The 19,400-nt window shown below is 37.4% G+C and overlaps 1 protein-coding gene across 20 annotated transcripts in view; it reads right to left on the bottom strand.

The window, feature by feature from the left end:
* The window catches only part of ATXN2 (ataxin 2), a 136,998-nt gene that overhangs the window by 50,324 nt on the left and 67,274 nt on the right, over positions 1–19,400 (bottom strand). For 18 of the 20 annotated variants that reach the window (XR_002648000.3, XR_002647999.3, XR_016387479.1 and 15 more), the window contains exons 6-14: positions 19,234–19,358; positions 16,356–16,447; positions 15,670–15,867; positions 14,021–14,199; positions 11,130–11,339; positions 8,124–8,306; positions 6,665–6,862; positions 6,160–6,267; positions 5,813–5,883 (exon numbers count right to left, since the gene is read on the bottom strand). Coding sequence is in view for 13 of the 20 variants with exons in the window: in XM_022597870.3 (XP_022453578.1) it covers positions 5,813–5,883; positions 6,160–6,267; positions 6,665–6,862; positions 8,124–8,306; positions 11,130–11,339; positions 14,021–14,199; positions 15,670–15,867; positions 16,356–16,447; positions 19,234–19,358 (1,364 nt within the window). In the remaining 7 variants the exon portion in view is untranslated. The remainder of the gene's footprint in view (positions 1–5,812; positions 5,884–6,159; positions 6,268–6,664; positions 6,863–8,123; positions 8,307–11,129; positions 11,340–14,020; positions 14,200–15,669; positions 15,868–16,355; positions 16,448–19,233; positions 19,359–19,400) is intronic. The other 2 variants (XM_022597872.3, XM_089894493.1) reach the window with 2 other exon arrangements.

Here is a 19,400-nt window from a genome sequence, read left to right on the forward strand (position 1 = left end):
GAAAAAATGTGTATTTAGATCCTGTGCTCATTTTAAAATCGATTGTATTTTTGCTATTTAACTTGTATGAGTTCTGTATACATTTTGGATATTAACTCATAAGATATATGACTTACAAATACTTTCCCCATTTGGTAGTTCCCTTTAACTTTGTTGATGGCTTCCTTTGCTATGCAGAAGACTTTTAATCTGATGTAGTCCCAGCTGTTTAGTTTTGCTTTTGTTGCCTTTGTTTCTATTGTCAAATAAGAAAATCACTGCTAAGGCCAACGTCAAGGAGCTCGTGCCTATGTTTTCTTCTAGGAATTTTATGGTTTCAGATCCTACTGTCACATCTTTAATCCATTTTGAGTTGATTTTTTTTTTTTTTTTTTGCGGTACGCGGGCCTCTCACTGTTGTGGCCTCTCCCGTTGCGGAGCGCAGGCTCTGGACGCGCAGGCTCAGCGGCCATGGCTCACGGGCCCAGCCGCTCCGCGGCATGTGGGATCCTCCCGGACCGGGGCACGAACCCGCCTCCCCTGCATCGGCAGGCGGACTCTCAACCACTGCGCCACCAGGGAAGCCCTTGAGTTGATTTTTGTGTATGGTATAAGGCAGTGGTGCAGGACTTCCCTGGCAGCACAGTGGTTAAAAATCTGTCTGCCAGTGCAGGGGACATGGGTTCAAGCCCTGGCCCTGGAAGATCCCACATGCCACGGAGCAACTAAACCCATGCACCACAACTACTGAGCCTGTGCTCTAAAGCCCGTGAGCCACAACTATTGAAGCCCGCATGCCTAGAGCCCGTGCTCCGCAACAAGAGAAGACACCGCAATAAGAAGCCCACGCACCACAACAAGAGTAGCCCCCGCTCGCCCCAACTAGAAAAAGGCGGCTTGCAGCAACGAAGATCAAACGCAGCCAAAAAATAATTAAAAAAGAGAGACAGTGGTGCAGTTTCATTCTTTTGAATGTGGCTGTTCAGTTTTCCCAACACCACTTATTAAAGAGACTGTCCTTTCCCCATAGTATATTCTTGGCTCTTCTGTCATAAATTAATTGACTGTATATGCATGAGTTTATTTCTGGGCTCTTTGTTGTTTCATTGATCTGTTTCTGTTTTTATGCCAATACCATACTGTTTAGATTACTATCTCTTTGTAATACAGTTTGAAATCAGAGCGCATGACACCTCCAGTTTTGTTCTTTCTCAAGACTGCTTTGGCTATTCAGGTCTTTTATGGTTCCATATAAAATTTTAGGATCGTTTGCGTTATTTCTGTGAAAAAATCCATTGGAATTTTGATAGGATTGCACTGAATCCATAGATTGCTTTGGGTAGAATGGACATTTTTATGGGAAAACTAAAATTCTTATGTGACTCAGAGGAAAAGAAACCTGTGATTGCCGGTACAACTTTGGTTCATCTATGTTTTGGTAATAAAAATTAATATTTGTTGAGTATATACTATGTGTCAAGAACTATATTAAACCCTTTACAGGCAGTATCTCATTAATTTTCAGAAGAACACGATGAAGTAGTTCTACAATTATCCCATTTTGGCTTGGGAGATGTAGACAACATGCCTCAATGTTGTACAGAGGGCAAGATTTAAACCTAGATCATTGGGACTTCCCTGGTGGCGCAGTGGTTAAGAATCTGCCTGCAATGCGGGGGGGACACGGGTTCAAGCCCTGGTCTGGGAAGATCCCACATGCCGCAGAGCAACTATGCCCCTGCACCACAACGACTGAGCCCGTGCACCACAACTACTGAAGCCTGCGTGCCTAGAGCCTGTGCTCCGCATCAAGAGAAGCCACCACAATGAGAAGCCACCACAATGAGAAGCCTGCGCACTGCAATGAAGGGTAGCCCCTGCTCGCCACAACTAGAGAAACCCTGCACGCAGCAACAAAGATCCAATGCAGCCCCCAAAAATATAAATAAATAAATTTATTTTTAAAAAAATAATAAAATTACTCAAAATATAAATTGGCGCAACCACTAAGAACAACAGTATGGAGGTTCCTTTAAAAACTAAAACTAGAGCTACCACATGATCCAGCAATCCCACTCCTGGGCATATATCTGGAAAAGACAAAAACTCTAATTTGAAAAGATACGTGCACCCCGACGTTCACAGCAGCACTATTTACAACAGCCACAACGTGGAAGCAATCTAAGTGTCCATCGACAGATGAATGGATAAAGAAGATGTGGTGTGGTGTGTATGTATACACACACACACACACACACACACACACACAAACTCAGCCATAAAAAAGAACGAAATAATGCCATTTGCAGCAACATGGATGGACCTAGAGATTATCATACAAAGTGAAGTAAGTCAGAGACAAATATATGACATCACTTACATGTGGAATCTAAAAAAATGATACAAATGAACAAAACAGAAACAGACTCACAAACACAGAAAACTTACAGTTACCAAAGGGGAAGGAGCGGGGGCATATACTAAGAGTTTGGGATTAACAGATACACACTATATATAAAATAGAAAAACAACATGGACCTACTGTATAGCACATGGAACTATATTCAGTATCCTGTAATAACCTATAATGGAAAAGAATCTGAAAAAGAATATATACACACACACACACGTGTTAACTGAATCACTTTGCTATACATCTGAAACTAACACAACATTGTAAATCAACTACACTGAAATTTTAAAAAAAATTACTCAAAATAGATCACAGCCTTAATTGAAACTCTGAGAAGAAAATAAGAGTGAATCTTTGAATCTTTATGAGTATGGATTAGGCAATGGTTTCTTAGATATGACACCAAAAGCACAAGGGACAGAAGAAAAAATAGATACACTAGACTTCATCAAAATTAAAAAATTTTGTGCTTTAGTTGTCAACATCAAGAAAGTGGACAACCCACAGAATGGGAGGGAAAAATTGCAAGCCACACATTTGATGCAAGACTTGTACATAGAATATATACAGAACTCTTACAACTCAATAAAAAGCCAACTCAATTTTTAAAATGGGCAAAGATCTGAATAAACATTTCTCCAAAGAAGACATACAAATGGGCAATCAATTATCATGACTGTATTTTCCTTAATTCATAACTAGAAGTATTTTTTGGCATTTTGCCTGTCCCATTACTTTATAATTAGTTGATTATTTAGTATGTCTAATAGAAGGAAATACAAGGAAAATGACATTCACATAGATATCTAATTATCATTATTTGATAGATGTTGACATTTATGTCCATATTGTGACTATAAATACTGATGTATATTGTGGTAATGTCAGTTCTGTTATATGTAAACATCTTATGTATAAGGCTGAAACTTCTTGTGAAAAATAGCAGGCAATGATCTTCATGAGTGATGGTTTGGGGATACTTTCATCAACATATATCTCCTAATAAAATCAGTAGTTATGAATTACTTCACTAAAATGTGCAGAAAGATAAAAACAAACAAAAAACAAATGGGCAATCAACATATAAAAAGATGCTCAACATCATCGGCCATCAGAGACATGCAAGTCAAAACCACAACATACCACAGGGAAGACTATAATCAAAAAAACAAACAATAACAAGTGCTGGTAAGGATGTGGAGAAGCGGAAACCCTCCCATACTGCTGATGGGAATGTAAAATAGCATAGCTGCTTTGGCAAAGAGTCCAGAAGTTTTCCTCAAAAGGTTAAGGATAGAGTTACCAGATGAACCAGAAATTCCACTCTTAGGTATACACCCAAGAGAAATGAAAACATATGTCCACACAAAACTGTATACTAATATTCATAGCAGCATTATTCATAACAGTCAAAAAGTGGGAACAACCCAGAGGCATCAACTGATGATAAATGGATAAATAAAATATGATCTATCCATACAGTGGAATATTATTCATCCATAAGAAGGAATGAAGTACTGACACAGGCTACAATATGGATGAATCCTGAAAACATGATGGTAAGTGAAAAAAAGCCACTCACAAAGGGCCATTTATTGTATGGTTCCATTCATATGAAATGTCCAGAACAGGCAATCCATGTTGACAAAAAGCAGATTAATGGTTGTTTAGGATGGGGGTTGAGGGGAGGAGTGTTTGAAAGCTAATGAGCAGTGACTGCTAAGGGCTTATGTGATGACTGTATAACCCTGTGAATATACTAAAAACTGCTAAATTGTACACTTTAAACGGCTATATTTATGATATGCAAATTATACCTCAATAAAACTGTTACAAATAACATTAATATGCTTCAAAGTAAAAAAATTTCTTCATAACATAATAAATTCATGCAAGTGTACTATAAGAAGTCAATGAATGACTGACTGTAAAAAATAATGCTGAGGAAATACAAGTATGGGCAAGAACATGACACTTATATCAAACTGAAGATTATGCAAAATAATACCATCTGTTGCTTAGGGATCGCTTCATCTGCAGTATAAAGAACTGCAAGGAAAGATACCCTTCGCTCTGGCAGGAGGATGCAGCTGAGGTGGGCAAGTACACAGGAGACTTTAACTGTGCTGGAGTGCTTGATGTATTAACCTGGTAGTGGGCATCTGGGCATTCAGTCACTGGGCATTCTTTGTATCGTGTCCATGCACTAACTATAGCTTAAAAAATTAAATTTACAACTGCTAATAGCATTAAAGCTGAATAGATAAATGTGCTAAAGTATGAAATAATATTTAATATTTTAAATGGTGCCAAAAAGTCAGGAATGAAGCTACTGGCAAAAACTTATTAATTTTTAGGAAGCTAGAACAACACAGGCTAGGAAAAGGCTGATTTTTGCTTTTGATCCATTCATCTTTTAAGTCTTCTTTCAAAGGCTGATAATCAGATTTTCCTCCATTAAGAAGCTAAGTTTCAGGATGATTTCTTGATTTGGTCTCAAAATACACCTTGATATGCACAATATGTTAACAGTAAATATTGTGCAAAAGAATGAAACAGTCATCCAGGAGAGATCAGAGTACATCCAGCAAGTCTTAAGGGAGAGAAATGATACTATAGAAGGATGTCTACCACAATACATTTGTGCATGAAGTGTAAATCTGCAACTCTTTTGTAAAACCAGGGTCCAGTACATCTTCCACATGCCACATCAGATAATCAACGCCTTGGCCTTGCTCTACTGTCACTGAATAAAGTAGTAGTCAAATGAATATCAAATAACTTACGTTATGGTGACTTCCAACGTCAGAATTACATTCTCTTTCATTTAATATCTGTATTGTTCTTACCAAATCTCATGATTTTAGTTACTTCACTTAAAGCATACGTAAAAACAACTTTAAGAATACACAAAGACAAGTTTAAGAATGTTTAGGGACTTCCCTGGTGGCACAGTGGTTGGGAATCTGCCTGCCAAGGCAGGGGACACGGGTTCGCGGGAAGATCTCACATGGCGCAGAGCAACTAAGCCCGTGTGCCACAACACTGAGCCTGCGCTCTAGAGCCCGCGAGCCACAACTACTGAGCCGGTGTGCCACAATTACTGAAGACGGCGCACCTAGAGCCTGTGCTCTGCAACAAGAGAAGCCACCACAATGAGAGAAGCCCGCGCACCTCAACGAAGAGGAGTCCCTGTTCCCAGCAATTAGAGCCCACGTGCAGCAACGAAGACCCAACGCAGCCAAAAAATAAATAAATTAAAAAGGAAAAAAAAAAAAGATGTTTAGCTTTCTATACACATGGTTTGATTTTTCTGGGTGTATATATAATGCATTTTTGTAAATGGATGATATAAGAAGTTTTAGTAATGCTTAAAAAAATTTTTTTTAATTCTAATTCATCAGTCAATACGATACTTACCCTAAAGTCATTCTTAAATTTCTTTAAATCATCAATCTGTTTTCTATGTTCAGAAACAATTGGTGATATACCTGTAAAATTAAGAAGTGTTAGATCCAGATTTATTTCTAATCTTTAACTTAAAATTCTTTTAGGATGGGATGTTAGAAATGAAAATAAACTCTATTATCAAAATAATAAAAATTTCAATATGTTAATTATAGATTTTGACATGTTAAATTATGCATTTAAGTATGCACAATCCTAAGAAAAAGTACTGACCAAAAATACTCTGTATTGGGCATGAGAGTAAGACATATTCCTTCCTATTTCTACAGTTATACCCAAAGACTTTTTAAAGCTCTAACCTTTACTTTCAGCTTTTGAGAAGCTAGGTGATGTCTCACTGGGCTTCATATTTTCTTTATTCCCTGCAGAAGAGGTCTGCCTCTGATCTTGAAGCCTGGAATCTTTAGCTAGAAAATAATATTTTACAAAAACTCAAAGTTAGATAGGAGCTATAGAAGTAAAAGGGGAAAATATTCAACAATTTTGATCCCGTGTTTTTGGAAAAGAACATTTAAACAGAGGCTTTCCAACTCTGCAGACATATGAAACACTAATAATTTTATTTATATTGACATTTACTACCCAGGAATGTAAACTATCTTAACAACACACATTCAAGAATAACATGAAATTAGTAGCATTACTTAAACAACTAACTTCATTTGTATAAAATTTTAAATGTACCCTCAAATATTGATACATACCTATGAATAAAACAACATAGCCATTTTTCATAAACTTTTAAACCTCTAACACTCAACTTCACAAATGACATTGCGGATCTGGAAGCCCTTTCTTACATACCCTCAAGAGACGGGGTTACAGCTCTGTTGGATGCAGGACTGGCAGGCGTAGGAGATGCAGCTGGTACAGGCATAGCAACAGCTTCAGCCGGAATAATACCAGCTTGGGGAGAAGCAAGAACTGGCCCACTAGGAGTATTTCCAATACTATTCTGTCTGGGAGACCTGGGTCTGTGAGTTTTAGGAGATAATCTTGGAACTACAAGAAAGAGAAAAGTTACCCATTATATTCTCTGTTCAATGTCACTTCTTCAAAAAGGCTTTTCTGAAGATCTAGGTAAAATAGTTCTATCTGACCTCCTCCCCAATTACTTTTTATCCCATCACCCTGTTTTCTTTTCCAAAGTCTCAGGAATAGCAGTGATGATGGACAATACAAATATCTGAAGAATGAAAGCAATTACTAATACCTATGTCCCACAGTAGTTTTCCCTCCTAACTAACTGTATTAATTCTAAAACGAAGTATTTTAAATGAATTTAGAAACTGGATTTCTAAGGCAGGAAAAATGCTACTTTTTAGGATAAAGATAACATTCTCTACTAAAAAGTGAGACTGTTTCTTTAAAATAGGTGGTGGCAGTGGTTGAGAGTCCGCCTGCTGATGCAGGGGACATGGGTTCGTGCCCCGGTCCGGGAAGATCCTACATGCTGCGGAGGAGCTGGGCCCCTGAGCCATGGCCACTGAGCCTGTGCTCCGCAACGGGAGAGGCCACAACAGTGAGAGGCCCACCAGGGAAGCCCCAGGGAAGCCCCAAAAGCAGTCTTAATTGTAAGATCCTGTCAAAGTATATTTTTCACACTCTTATAGCTGCCATCAGCATATTCTTCAGACTAATCAGAGATAAAACTTGGGCCCCCATGTTTGTTATTCCTTAAAAGGGAAATATGGTCAGGAATTAGTGCCATATATTGGTGCTAGGAAACACAAGGACCTGTGCCCAGAATACTGCCTGGCATAAAGCAGGATGTCAATAAAAATGTATGGAATGAATGAATGGGGGGGAAAAAAAAACACACAGCACTGTAAGCCCAAAATGGGCTTGAATGAATGTATGGAATGAATCAATGAACAAAGTTGCTAAGAAGACACGAAATATGATCCCTCCAGATGTTATGTACTATATTTGCCTTCCATTTGAGTGATACTTTATAAAACTATAAAGTATATTCTTACTTATGAACCCCACATGAATTTCATCAGAAGACCATAAAGTAGATTAGCTAAAGATTACTCACTGAGAAAACTGAAATTCAGAATGATCACATGATTTGCCCTAACATATGGTAAGTGGTAGAGCCCAGAAAAAAAATATAGTTTTCCCAATTCCTGGTTACTCCACTATTTTTCATATATATACTTAAGAGTTCCTCAAACATAGCTCAAGCTCAGCCCTTTTTACATCTAGTAGAATAACAAAATGAACTTTGTCATTATGCTCCAAGCCAAGTGTTACCTACCCCCGCTGACCACTGATGACCATGTGCCCCCTGCGGGACTGGTCCTTGCTGCTGGAGGAGCAGTCGCTTCACTTGGTGGGGTGTGGGATACAAATTCTAGGCCACTGGAAATGGAACCCCTCCCAGCAGAAACTCTGTGATTTCGAGGGTGTCGCTGGGCCTTTGGGGACATCCTTGGAGGCCCTAAGAAAGAAACAGCGAACATCACATGAATGCCACAATGTCCATCAGTACTACTTTTTTGCTAAATACACATAGACCATTCTTTCTCTTTCTCTCTTTCTCTCTCTCTCTCACACACACACACACATTCCCTCTCTCTCATTTCTTCTTGGTTAAGAAAAAGGAAACAAACACCACACATATTTTTGGCCATACTCTTTCAGAATTATTTTGTGGAATGCCATAAAATCTTACAAGTAAATTTTATTTTATTTCCCTTTATTTTTAAAGAAAGGGAGGGATGCAGTTGGTGGTAAGAAATCTAACAATAAGATGTCATAACTCCTCAGAGATCTTAGCAGTTTCTTTAATCTATACCCATTATTTGTAGGCATATAAAAATAAATATAATAAAATATTAACAGAGTTATAGCTACATGATGCAATAATTTTTATTTTAACACATACTTTTACCTTTTTCCCTCAAATTTTCTACAATATATTACCTCTAAAATTTGGGGAAAAAAATTTTAAACAACAAACTGTTGACCGCGGTATGTCTTTGTACTAGTAAAAAGATGCACATTTTCCTTCTTAAATTTCTCCAAAACCTTAATTTATCTACCTCTTCTGCCATGGTGAACAATTTCACGACCCATGTCTTAAAACAGTCCTCACCTGTAGGAAGTGTCTCATACTTAACAGGCTGTGAACTGAAAATTCTACCGTTAAGGCATGACTTATAGACTAGAATAACTGACATTTGGGGAAGAAATTTGCACTATACAAATTGTCAAAATTCCACATCAATCAATTCTGTCACCCCATTAGCAATTTCTATTTATAAAGAAGTCTACTGTGCATTCAAATAAAACTGTCAGGCGAAAACAGTGGACACAATGACTCTTACCACAGAAACCTGACAGTGATAACACCTGGCAAAACTCATTCTTAATGCCAAAGCCAAGGCCCCTTACCCTTACCTTGCCAAACTCTTTATTTTTTATTTTATTTTTTTGGCTGTGCCATGCGGCATACAGCATCTTAGTTCCCCAACCAGGGATCGAACCCGTGCCCCCTGCAGTGGACGTGTGGAGTCTTAACCACTGGACCGCCAGGGAAGTCCCTTGCCAAACTCTTTAGAATGTCACATTAATTTGTGCCCTGAGTAGGAATTCAATCATGGGCACGATCTTACAAAGAATGTTAATGTTATATAATTTTCAACTGGAGATACAATTTATATTGAAGAATGAGTTAAGAACTGGGTATTTGCATATTTATACATAATTTTTACGTCCCTTTACAGAAAAAGACCAAGAAAGACGGCTGGCATAGCTCAATGAAATCAAACTCTAACTTAAAAAAATTCAGTCTTTGGCAATATGTAAAATACTTTCAGAAACAAAATACAGTCTCCATATTAAACACAGAAAACCACTATATTTAATAGTTTTACTTTGAAGTTCACATTTCAAAAATGCTTCAGTGTCACCTAACTACATGACTAGAAAACATTTTAATTCAAATTATTTAAAAAGAAAAACTGAATAACACAGCATCCCTGAATATGCAGAAGGTGTACTTTTGTGTGAGTCCTTACATCTAACTGTCGTGAACACGCTCACACTCACTAATGAGTTCTATCTTATCTAACATATTCTCACGAACATCACTTATGCAAACAATAGACCACAACAAATATGTCAACAGAATGTAACTTTTCATTTAGAGGCCACCATCACAGGCACTTCTGAGTAAGGAAGTCACCTTGAAAATCATGCCATTCAACATGCTTTCAACATGCTGTTGACCATGCTGTTCAACAGCTAACAAGGTTAGCTGCTTTAGTCAAGATCACATGACCTCCCTGCCTGGATGACAACAATTTATTAAAAAACAGCCAACTAGTTTTCTCCAGGGAAGCATTTTATGCCAGAAAACTGTGTTAGTCTCAACATAAGCAATATCAACTGTAATTTTAATGAACAAATCAGATTAAAATCTTAACATATCAAATACTCTGAAATAATGTCAAAGGTCATTATCATTCAGAAAAAAGGTTTTTTACTTACGCATGACATTTAGATTAAAATGTGACCTTTCTACAACACATCCATGTATCTGATATGTAGCAATGGTGGATTTAGCATCAATGAATGAGATCTACAGTATTTTATTCTTTTTTATTGACAAGGGAAATAAATAAGTAAATAAAACCCTAAAGATTCATACATAGCTTTCTAAGATAAAAATTTTATCTTAGATCAAGAACTTCTTCCAGATTAAAGACTTTCACTATGAAATATTACAAAACTATTTTTTTTAATTCCCCAAACACAAATTTAAACTCTGTATTGTAATCTAAGAGTAAACACACAAAGGCAGCTACATGTAATGCCCCTCTCAAAAAGGACCCCTAAACCATCACTCCTGCCTATGGCCAACAGGCAAATTCACTAGTACCTTGGCCAAGGAGCTATAAAACGATAGGTTCTACAAAAAGTCCAAGACTGATGAAGAAAGTTCACTGTTTACCATTAACCACTGTACACTGTATGTAAAGTGGAAGGGAGAAGGCCCTGGGCTGTAAAAGAGCATCATTACCAGGCAGAGACAAAACCCTCATTCTTACAATTCAGGATAGTTCATAGCTTCACACAGCATTTATCAAATTTCTCTCTAATGAACAAAAGGTTAATAGAAATAGTTTTAATAAACTGAAGTTAAAACACAGAAATTATAGGTTATTAAATAATGAAGAGGAAACTATTTTGTAATTATAAACTCACATAGGAGTTAAACAAAGACAAACAAAAACATGAACAAATTGTGGTATTGTACCTTCTGAAGACATGCGTTTAGGCATAGTAGAGACAGGAGCTGGAGAACCATGAGCAGAGGGGTGAGACGGGGGTCTGGATGGCCGCGAGGGGGGCCTGGAGGGCGGCCGTGTAGGGGTGGCTGCCCGAGGTGGAAGAGAGTTGGGACCTGACTGGTAGCGAGAAGGTGGGCGAGAGGAAGGAGATGGGCAAGGCGATGGCCAGGGAACACCTGACAGAACAAATGATATGAAGGAAAGTATAAAAACTAAAGAAAAAAATGAGGGAAAAAAGTAAACAGAAAAAAAAGTAAAATGACAAAAATGATTTCTTGCACATTTTAACCCTTTGAGGACAGTCATTTGATTTGTGATAAGTTTTAGCATAACTTAACTGACATAAATTCACATTTTACTTTAACCTCCTTAAAATTAAGTCTGTTTAAATGAATACACGTTCCCAAAGGGTTAATTAAGGTCTACACATACTACTGAAGAAGACAGTTAAGACTTTGCCTATTAATTCTGCTTCTATAACTGTTTCTTGGTAATCAACTGTTAAAAGGAGTATAACATACACCAGATAATTTCACACAATAAATCACAAAACTCAGGAATAAGATTATTATTAAAAGTTTTAGCTTGACACATCAGCTATTATATCTTATTAAAAATGCTGGTTTCTTATAACTGTCTGTGGTTTTCATCTAGTTTATACTTTAATGTAAGGTTGAGTTTGAAATCTCATTAAGCAGGTACATTTAAGTAGAAATAGAACATTACTTCTACTATTTTCTAGAGTCACAGGAGTGACAGGTTAATATTCATTGCTTTTTCAGAACACATATTTTAATCTTATCGAATTAGAAAAAGGGGACCTTCTAAATAATTTATGCAGTTAAACATTCATCTAAGAGACTGCTTAATAAACAATGCAACTACAAAGCAGTCATCACCAAATAAACTGACACTGAGGGATATGCACAGGTCAAGATACAGCTAACATGTAACATGACATATCACTTACCTTAATCTTAGGAAACAGTCCAGGTCTCCTCTCCATAGGGTTCCACACACTTGAGTATCATACATTTCCCAGCCCCTTTCAGGTTTTTTATTTTGAAAATTCTGTTCATGAACAACTAAAATTCTTTACTCAGTGAGCAAAGAAATTTCACCCCCAATACAAATGTATAGAAAATACTCAAGAGTGTTCATTGGAGAGGAATTCTGGAGAAAGACTCAATGAAAACAAATGAAATTGGAAACTTAGTGTTCTCTATTTTTCTAACTTTCCAAACTTAAATACCTAAAATTGAATGTCCACTGTTAGCCCTGAGTTAGTAACTAACACACCACCAGTATTATTATTATTATGGCTGTGCTGCACAGCATGTGGGATCTTAGTTCCCCAACCAGGGATTGAATCCATGTCCCCTGCATTGGAGCACTGAGTCTTTTTTTTTTTCCACGAGTAATTACAATTTTAATAGTAATATAAATAGAATCCCATGAGTTGGCCTTATAACTACTTTCAAATAATAAGATAAAATTAATTTTAGGCTAATAAATTTTAAAAAGCTTCCCATTTTATTTTTTTTCAGCTATATGTATACATATATCCCCATATGCCCTTCCTCTTGTGTCTCCCTCCCACCCTCCCTATCCCACCCCCCTAGGTGGTCACAAAGCACCAAGCTGATCTCCCTGTGCGATGCAGCTACTTCCCACTAGCTATCTATTTTACATTTGGTAGTGTATATATGTCCATGACACTCTCACTTTGTCCCAGCTTACCCTTCCCCCTCTCTGTGTCCTCAAGTCCATTCTCTACATATGCGTCTTTATTCCTGTCCTGCCCCTAGGTTCGTTAGAACCTTTTTTTTTTTTTTTGATTCCATATATATGTGTTAGCATACGGTATTTGTTCTTCTCTGACTTACTTCACTCTGTATGACAGACTCTAAGTCCATCCATTTCACTACAAATAACTCAATTTTGTTTCTTTTTATGGCTGAGTAATATTCCATTGTATATATGTGCCACATCTTCTTCATCCATTCATCTGTCGATGGACACTTACGTTGCTTCCATGTCCTGGCTATTGTAAATAGTGGAGCACAAGTCTTAACCGCTGGACTGCCAGGGAAGTCCCCCATCAGTATTATTAATTACCATGGTTCCATACAGTCTATGGCACTGCTGTGTCCAATATCCCTGACTTGTATGAGAGATCCATGACCCGTGGGCTATATTTAACCTATATATGGAGGCAGAATAGAAAAAAATATCTTCCTACTGAAGACTCAAGTTTCTGTATTTTACTTAAGCTAAACTACAATATTCACCCTTACACTAAGAGTTGTTTCTATTTTTTTTAAGCACATTTTTTCTTCACCATCTTCACATGACTCTTGATTGTGTCTTGTATTGCAAGTTAACCTCAAATCCTTTCTTGAAGTAAGCAGAATATAAATATATAAACAAACAGTTCATAAAAATGAATCTATATTAACCACTGAGTGTCTCACACAGATTGGGATTTTCCATGTAAACTATATCTAAATAATTTTATCATCCAGTATTTTTAAAATTGAGAACCTACCCAAAGTTTCCAATTTCTTCACATATGTGGAGTGTTCTTTTTGCCAAGTGAATGTCTTCGGTTACATTTAGCACTTTATCTGAATACATGAGTATTTCATCATGCTAAATGCTGTATATGCCAATAACATACTAATTTTTACTAGTTTTACTAATTTGATATCCACAAAGGCAAATTTAAATTAAGTGAAAACTACTCCACAGAAATCATTAAAGGTATGCATGTTCTTATCAACAATGTAAAACTGTAAATATTCAGAAAACTATGTATTTGATCAATGACATTGACAAATTTGGTCAAAATACTTGCCTCCATTAACTACTCTTTGGTCTGAACCAGAATTTGGGTTGAAATCTGAAGTGTGAGAGGTGGATCTCGATGGCATGGAGCCCGATCCAGGCTGGCCCATACGCGGTGAATTCTGTCGCCCACTTCCCCAGGATATGACTTCTCTATTTCTTTGTCCAGGAGGAATATATTTATTTTCCCTGAAAATGAGAGATCCTTTAAATCATTTTATCCTAATAGATACCAGGCCAATGAAACATATCTAAAAGTAATTTAGGCAGAAGGGAATGCTTGTTATTAAAAGGTTAAACACTTAAAACCAAACGGCCCCACTTCCAGACACCCCTATTCTTCCATCTTACTCTAAGCTCTAGCCTCTGGCCTTTCCTTTCCCTCAGATATTCCTGCTAAGGACAAAATATAACAGATGTGTATTCATTCTTATCCACTTGGCCTCTTTATGGCTGTTTCTATCAATCAACATCTGTCTTCTTGAAACTGTTCTTCCTTGGTTTTCTCTACTTTGTTTTCTCTGTGATCTCTTCTCTTGGTGGCTGTTCATTAGTTTTTCATGGCTTCAACATCAATCCCCCAAATCCACACTGTCAGTCTCACAGTCTCAACATCTCTCCCTGAACACTTTAATTCAAATCACGACTCCTAAGCTGTGAGTGCCTTGAAGACAGAATGTGTATCTTATTCTACCAGGTATGTAGCAGCTGTTTCTCAACATGTTTATGAATAAATGCATAGAGGACCTGTGAGCCCCTCAAATGCAGTAAATTGCACAAATGGACTCACTCTATCTCCCCTCAAGATTGCTCCATGTTTTCTACCGCCATTACCAGTACAACCACCAATCTGCTTGGTTATCAAATAAAACTCAGGGTCATTCCTGGTTTTTCTAACCTTTCTATCACTGGTTCTGGTCTCATTGGTCACCAAGTTCTCATACTTGAACTACCTCAATACAATAACTGATCTCTATGTCTCAGCCAGTTCTCAATGTCCCATAGTTGGTTCATGCCATCCCCTATCTACAGGGTGCTTTTTAACATGACACAGAAAGAGTTTCACTACCTCAGTTCCTATCACCAGCTGTTACCACTGCAACCTCAACATACACTGTGTATTCCAGACATATGAAACAACTAGATTTTCCCTGAACTGGACAAGTTCTTTCACCTGTCTTTCACCATACAAGGAACTCTTCTGTTTTATGTCTCTTTGAGTGGCAGACAGATCTACTATCCTATCACAAGACATCACCTCCTCTGTTAGACATTCTCTCACCCCACAAAGTTATGCTAGTTCCTCCTCATTTGCATGTTTCTAGTACTCTGACCACCCCTCTAATCTAGGAAATCATAATGAACTGTAATTATATGTACTCCCCCCGCAACCTGTTCATTATTCTTTAACAAGCTCTTCCAGACCTCGACTTGCTCATCACTGTATATCCAACACTTGGCTCCACAGAGGTGATGCTCAAAAAATACTTTCCAAGATGACTGTAATCTTTTCTCTAAAAGAACCTGAAACCAACTCCATTTGCATTCTCTACCTAAGCTAGATTAAAGGAAGATGAGATATAATAATAATAATACACCTTCTCACACAGACCTTGAGTTGTGTATCCAAAATACTGCATCATGATTTCCTTTAAATACCTAGTGTTTATGTTGTGGCCCTCACGTTCACTGGAATTTCTCTGAACTGCTGTGTATTTTTCTTCTTCGCTCCTATCATCATTTTCCAGGGCCACCCGGGCTTTATACTGGGCACTTGATTCAATTTCTTCTGCTAACTGGTTTGCCCTTGCTTCTCGTTTTAAAAATTCTTCTGAGTTATCCCTTTCTAAGGGCACCCTGAAACATGAAGAAAAGAAAAAGCAAAGTGAGTATTTTTCAGTCATAGTTTACATATCTGTCACAATCAACTATTAAGAGAGTTCAGAGTTTAAAATGCTGGTAAAACTGTAAGAGAGCTACAGTCATCTATTTATTTATAAATCAAAACTTGATTTTTCTTGTTACCTTTTCCCTAGAGGAATATAACATTTCCAAAACTGGTTAAATTGACTATTCCCCCATAACCTCTGCACTTACCAATTTAGAGTTTTTACAGTGTAAAAATGAAACAAAATTTATTTAGAGCAAAAAACTACGGTATAAGTAAACTATATTTAATCCCTGTTTTAATGGGAATTTATCAGCGTAGGTAGTAAAAGGATAATTCTTTCACATAATCGTTTAACTTAAAATCCAACAGAAACATTTATTCAACATCGTAATTTAGGTTGATGAAAACCAAAGGCAAATATGTATTAAAACAAAAGCAAACTTTTAAAACTTACGTATATGAAGATAGACTGCTATCATATGTAGACACTACACCATAATTTTCTTCATTATATCGAAACATATCATTGGGATCCCATCCATTAGACTAGAAGAAAATGAAGCTCATTTTTCAAAATGACAAAGTATTTGTCTTCTTTAATTCAGTTATAGTCGATATCTACATTAACAATATCTATCGTACTATTCAAGCAAAATCTAGCAAAATTAAAAAACAGGCAAAAATTTGCTTTAAAAATGTCTTAAGGAAAAACTTTCTTCTACACATCAGCCCCTACAAGTTGGTAAATAACTACAGTCGAACCTTCAACAATTCAGGGGGTGGGGTGTTAGGGTCACTGACTCCAGGCATAGTCGAAAATCTGTAGATTCAACCAATCTTGGATAGTGCATTACTATAGTATTTACTATTGCAAAAAAATGCGTGTAAGTGGACCAGTGTGGTTCAAACCTGTGCTGTTCAAAGGTCAACTGTATACGAAACAATTATTTGAGATGTTATTAGTAAAAGTTCAGAACATTTTACTTACTTCATAAAATATCCTCAGGTCAGGGTTCTCTCCTTTCCCTACTCCCTAACGGTGACCTTTCTACAAGGTATTTACCTGAAACCTTTTTGAGTTGACTGATCATCAGGTCTGACTGGTAGAAAGGGGTTATCATTATCCATGTCAGAAGAGGGCACAGCGTCATCTGAGCAATGTTGATGGCAATTTCAAGGCTAAAACTTGCCTCTAAGGTCACCCATTAACCTTGGCTCCCTCTGTGCTACTCCAGATAAAACTATAATGTAATTCCACAACTAAATCAACTACTTCGGCCTAACACATGCGGGTAGGAAATCAGTTACCTATGGAAGCTTTAAAATATGCTCTTTTAGTATATGCTCCATGTAAAAAATTTAAACAGTGCAGGAAGACATCCAGTGAAAAGTAAAATCTGCCAATCCCAGTGTGCACAGATAACCACCATTAACAACTTCTTGGGCATAATTCCAGACATTCTCTGTGCATATGTAAGAATATGATTATTATCATCAGCTCTCTTTTTTGAAAGTTCTCTGCAACTTGCTTTTTCTTTTTTTTTTTGCGGTACGCAGGCCTCTCACTGTTGCGGCCTCTCCCGTTGCGGAGCACAGGCTCCGGACGCACAGGCTCAGCGGCCACGGCTCGTGGGCCCAGCCGCTCCGCGGCACGCGGGATCCTCCCAGACCGGGGCACGAACCCGTGTCCCCTTCATCGGCAGGCAGACTCTCAACCACCGCGCCACCAGGGAAGCCCTGCTTTTTCTTTTAGTAAGTTTTAGGTATCTTCCCAGAATATCCTTCTTTCCAGTGGACATACAGTACTTCAACTGAACGGAGGTACAATAAATCTATTTAACCCATGCGCTACTGATGGACAGTTAGGATGTTTCTTATTTTTCACTATTAGAATAAAATGCTGTGAAAAACATCCTCATACATAATTATTTGAAAGTCTTATGGATAAATTCTCAGAGGTAGAATTGCTGGACCAAAGTGTATGTGTGGGGACTTCCCTGGTGGTCCAGTGGGTAAGACTCCACGCTCCCAATGCATAGGTCCCGGCTTCGATCCCTGGTTGGGGAACTAGATCCCACATGCATGCCGCAACTAAGAGTCCGCATGCCACAACTAAGAAGCCTGCGTGCTGCAACTAAGACCCAGCGTAGATTAAATAAAGTGTATGTGTGTTTTAAATTTTGATAAAACATTGCCAGAATACTCTCTAGAAAGCATCTATCAATTTAACTGCTTCGCTATCAATTAGAAAAAAAACAAAAAGAGTGCCTGCTTTTCCATATCCTCCACAGAGGTGATGTGCTGCACAAACCTGAGAACCTTCACATTCAGTTATATATGCTTCTTTAAAAAGTTTGAAAATTAATAATGATGCATTGTCTATGTATTTCCAGTTTTGCAACTAGACAATGACTTAAACATCAAACGCAGATTTGTTAAACAAGACTTTTCTGTAATATTCAATGAAAGATTCTTCATCCCTTTGAAATTTTTTTTTTAAAGTTTTTTTGATGTGGACCACTTTTTTACAAGTCTTTATTGAATCTGTTACAATATTGCTTCTGTTTTATGTTTCAGTTTTTTGGCCACGAGCTCCCCGACCAGGGATCAAACACGCCACCCCCTACATTGGAAGGTGAAGTTCTAATCACTGGACCGCCAGGGAAGTCCCCCATCCCATTCAAATTTTACTATCTAAACACTCATTTTTGGCAAGAGACTTTTTGCTTCTATCTCCACAGTTTAGAAACAGAATTTACAGAATCCTAATGACAGTCATTATTAAGTATTTGATTTATAGATGATGTGTTATGGGAAAAGTAAAAATAATATATGCCAAGAGCCTTCTGGAAATAGATTTTTGTTGAGAATGTTCCTAATTTTAAGACAAAGAAATTTACTCATTGCTTTAATTCTAATGTAATCTAACAATATATCTTAATAATGAGTGCCTCTCTGACAGACAAGAAGCCTAAAAGTCACACTTTGACCTCACCGCTAGGTAAAGTCAACAGACAAGACACCACTTTCCTTAGGCTGCCTATTCTGCAGAGTACTCAAAGCAAAACATGCCAGCATTTCTAGTTTCCCATGGTTTCCAATTTAAATTTTTATGTTGCTTATTAGGACTTACTTTAAAAACATACAAATAATTCATAAGCATCCCAAAGAAACATTTTTCTGTATATACTGCCTAGGGCAAAGTCTATTTACACAATAAAACTGCTACTTTAAATATATTCACAACAACATACTTAAATTAAAACCAAGTGATAGACTGTCATACCATATCACATGACCATAGCGTTACTAATCGAAAAGATTTTGCTTACAACATCATTTTCCAAAGCCTCCAGTTCCTCACTGGTAGTGAGTTCACCTGCATCCCAGGGCTCCAGGTCCTTCTCTTTGTGTTCACCATTCACTTTAGCACTGATAGCAGAGTCAGTAAAAGCATCTGCAAAGGATGGTTTTGGTTGAAAGATCGTACAACCAGACA

The sequence above is a fragment of the Delphinapterus leucas genome, chromosome 14 (genome assembly GCF_059928025.1).
Source record: "Delphinapterus leucas isolate spDelLeu-1000000601 "Yukka" chromosome 14, BTC_Dleu_Yukka2, whole genome shotgun sequence".
Lineage (NCBI taxonomy): Eukaryota > Metazoa > Chordata > Mammalia > Artiodactyla > Monodontidae > Delphinapterus > Delphinapterus leucas.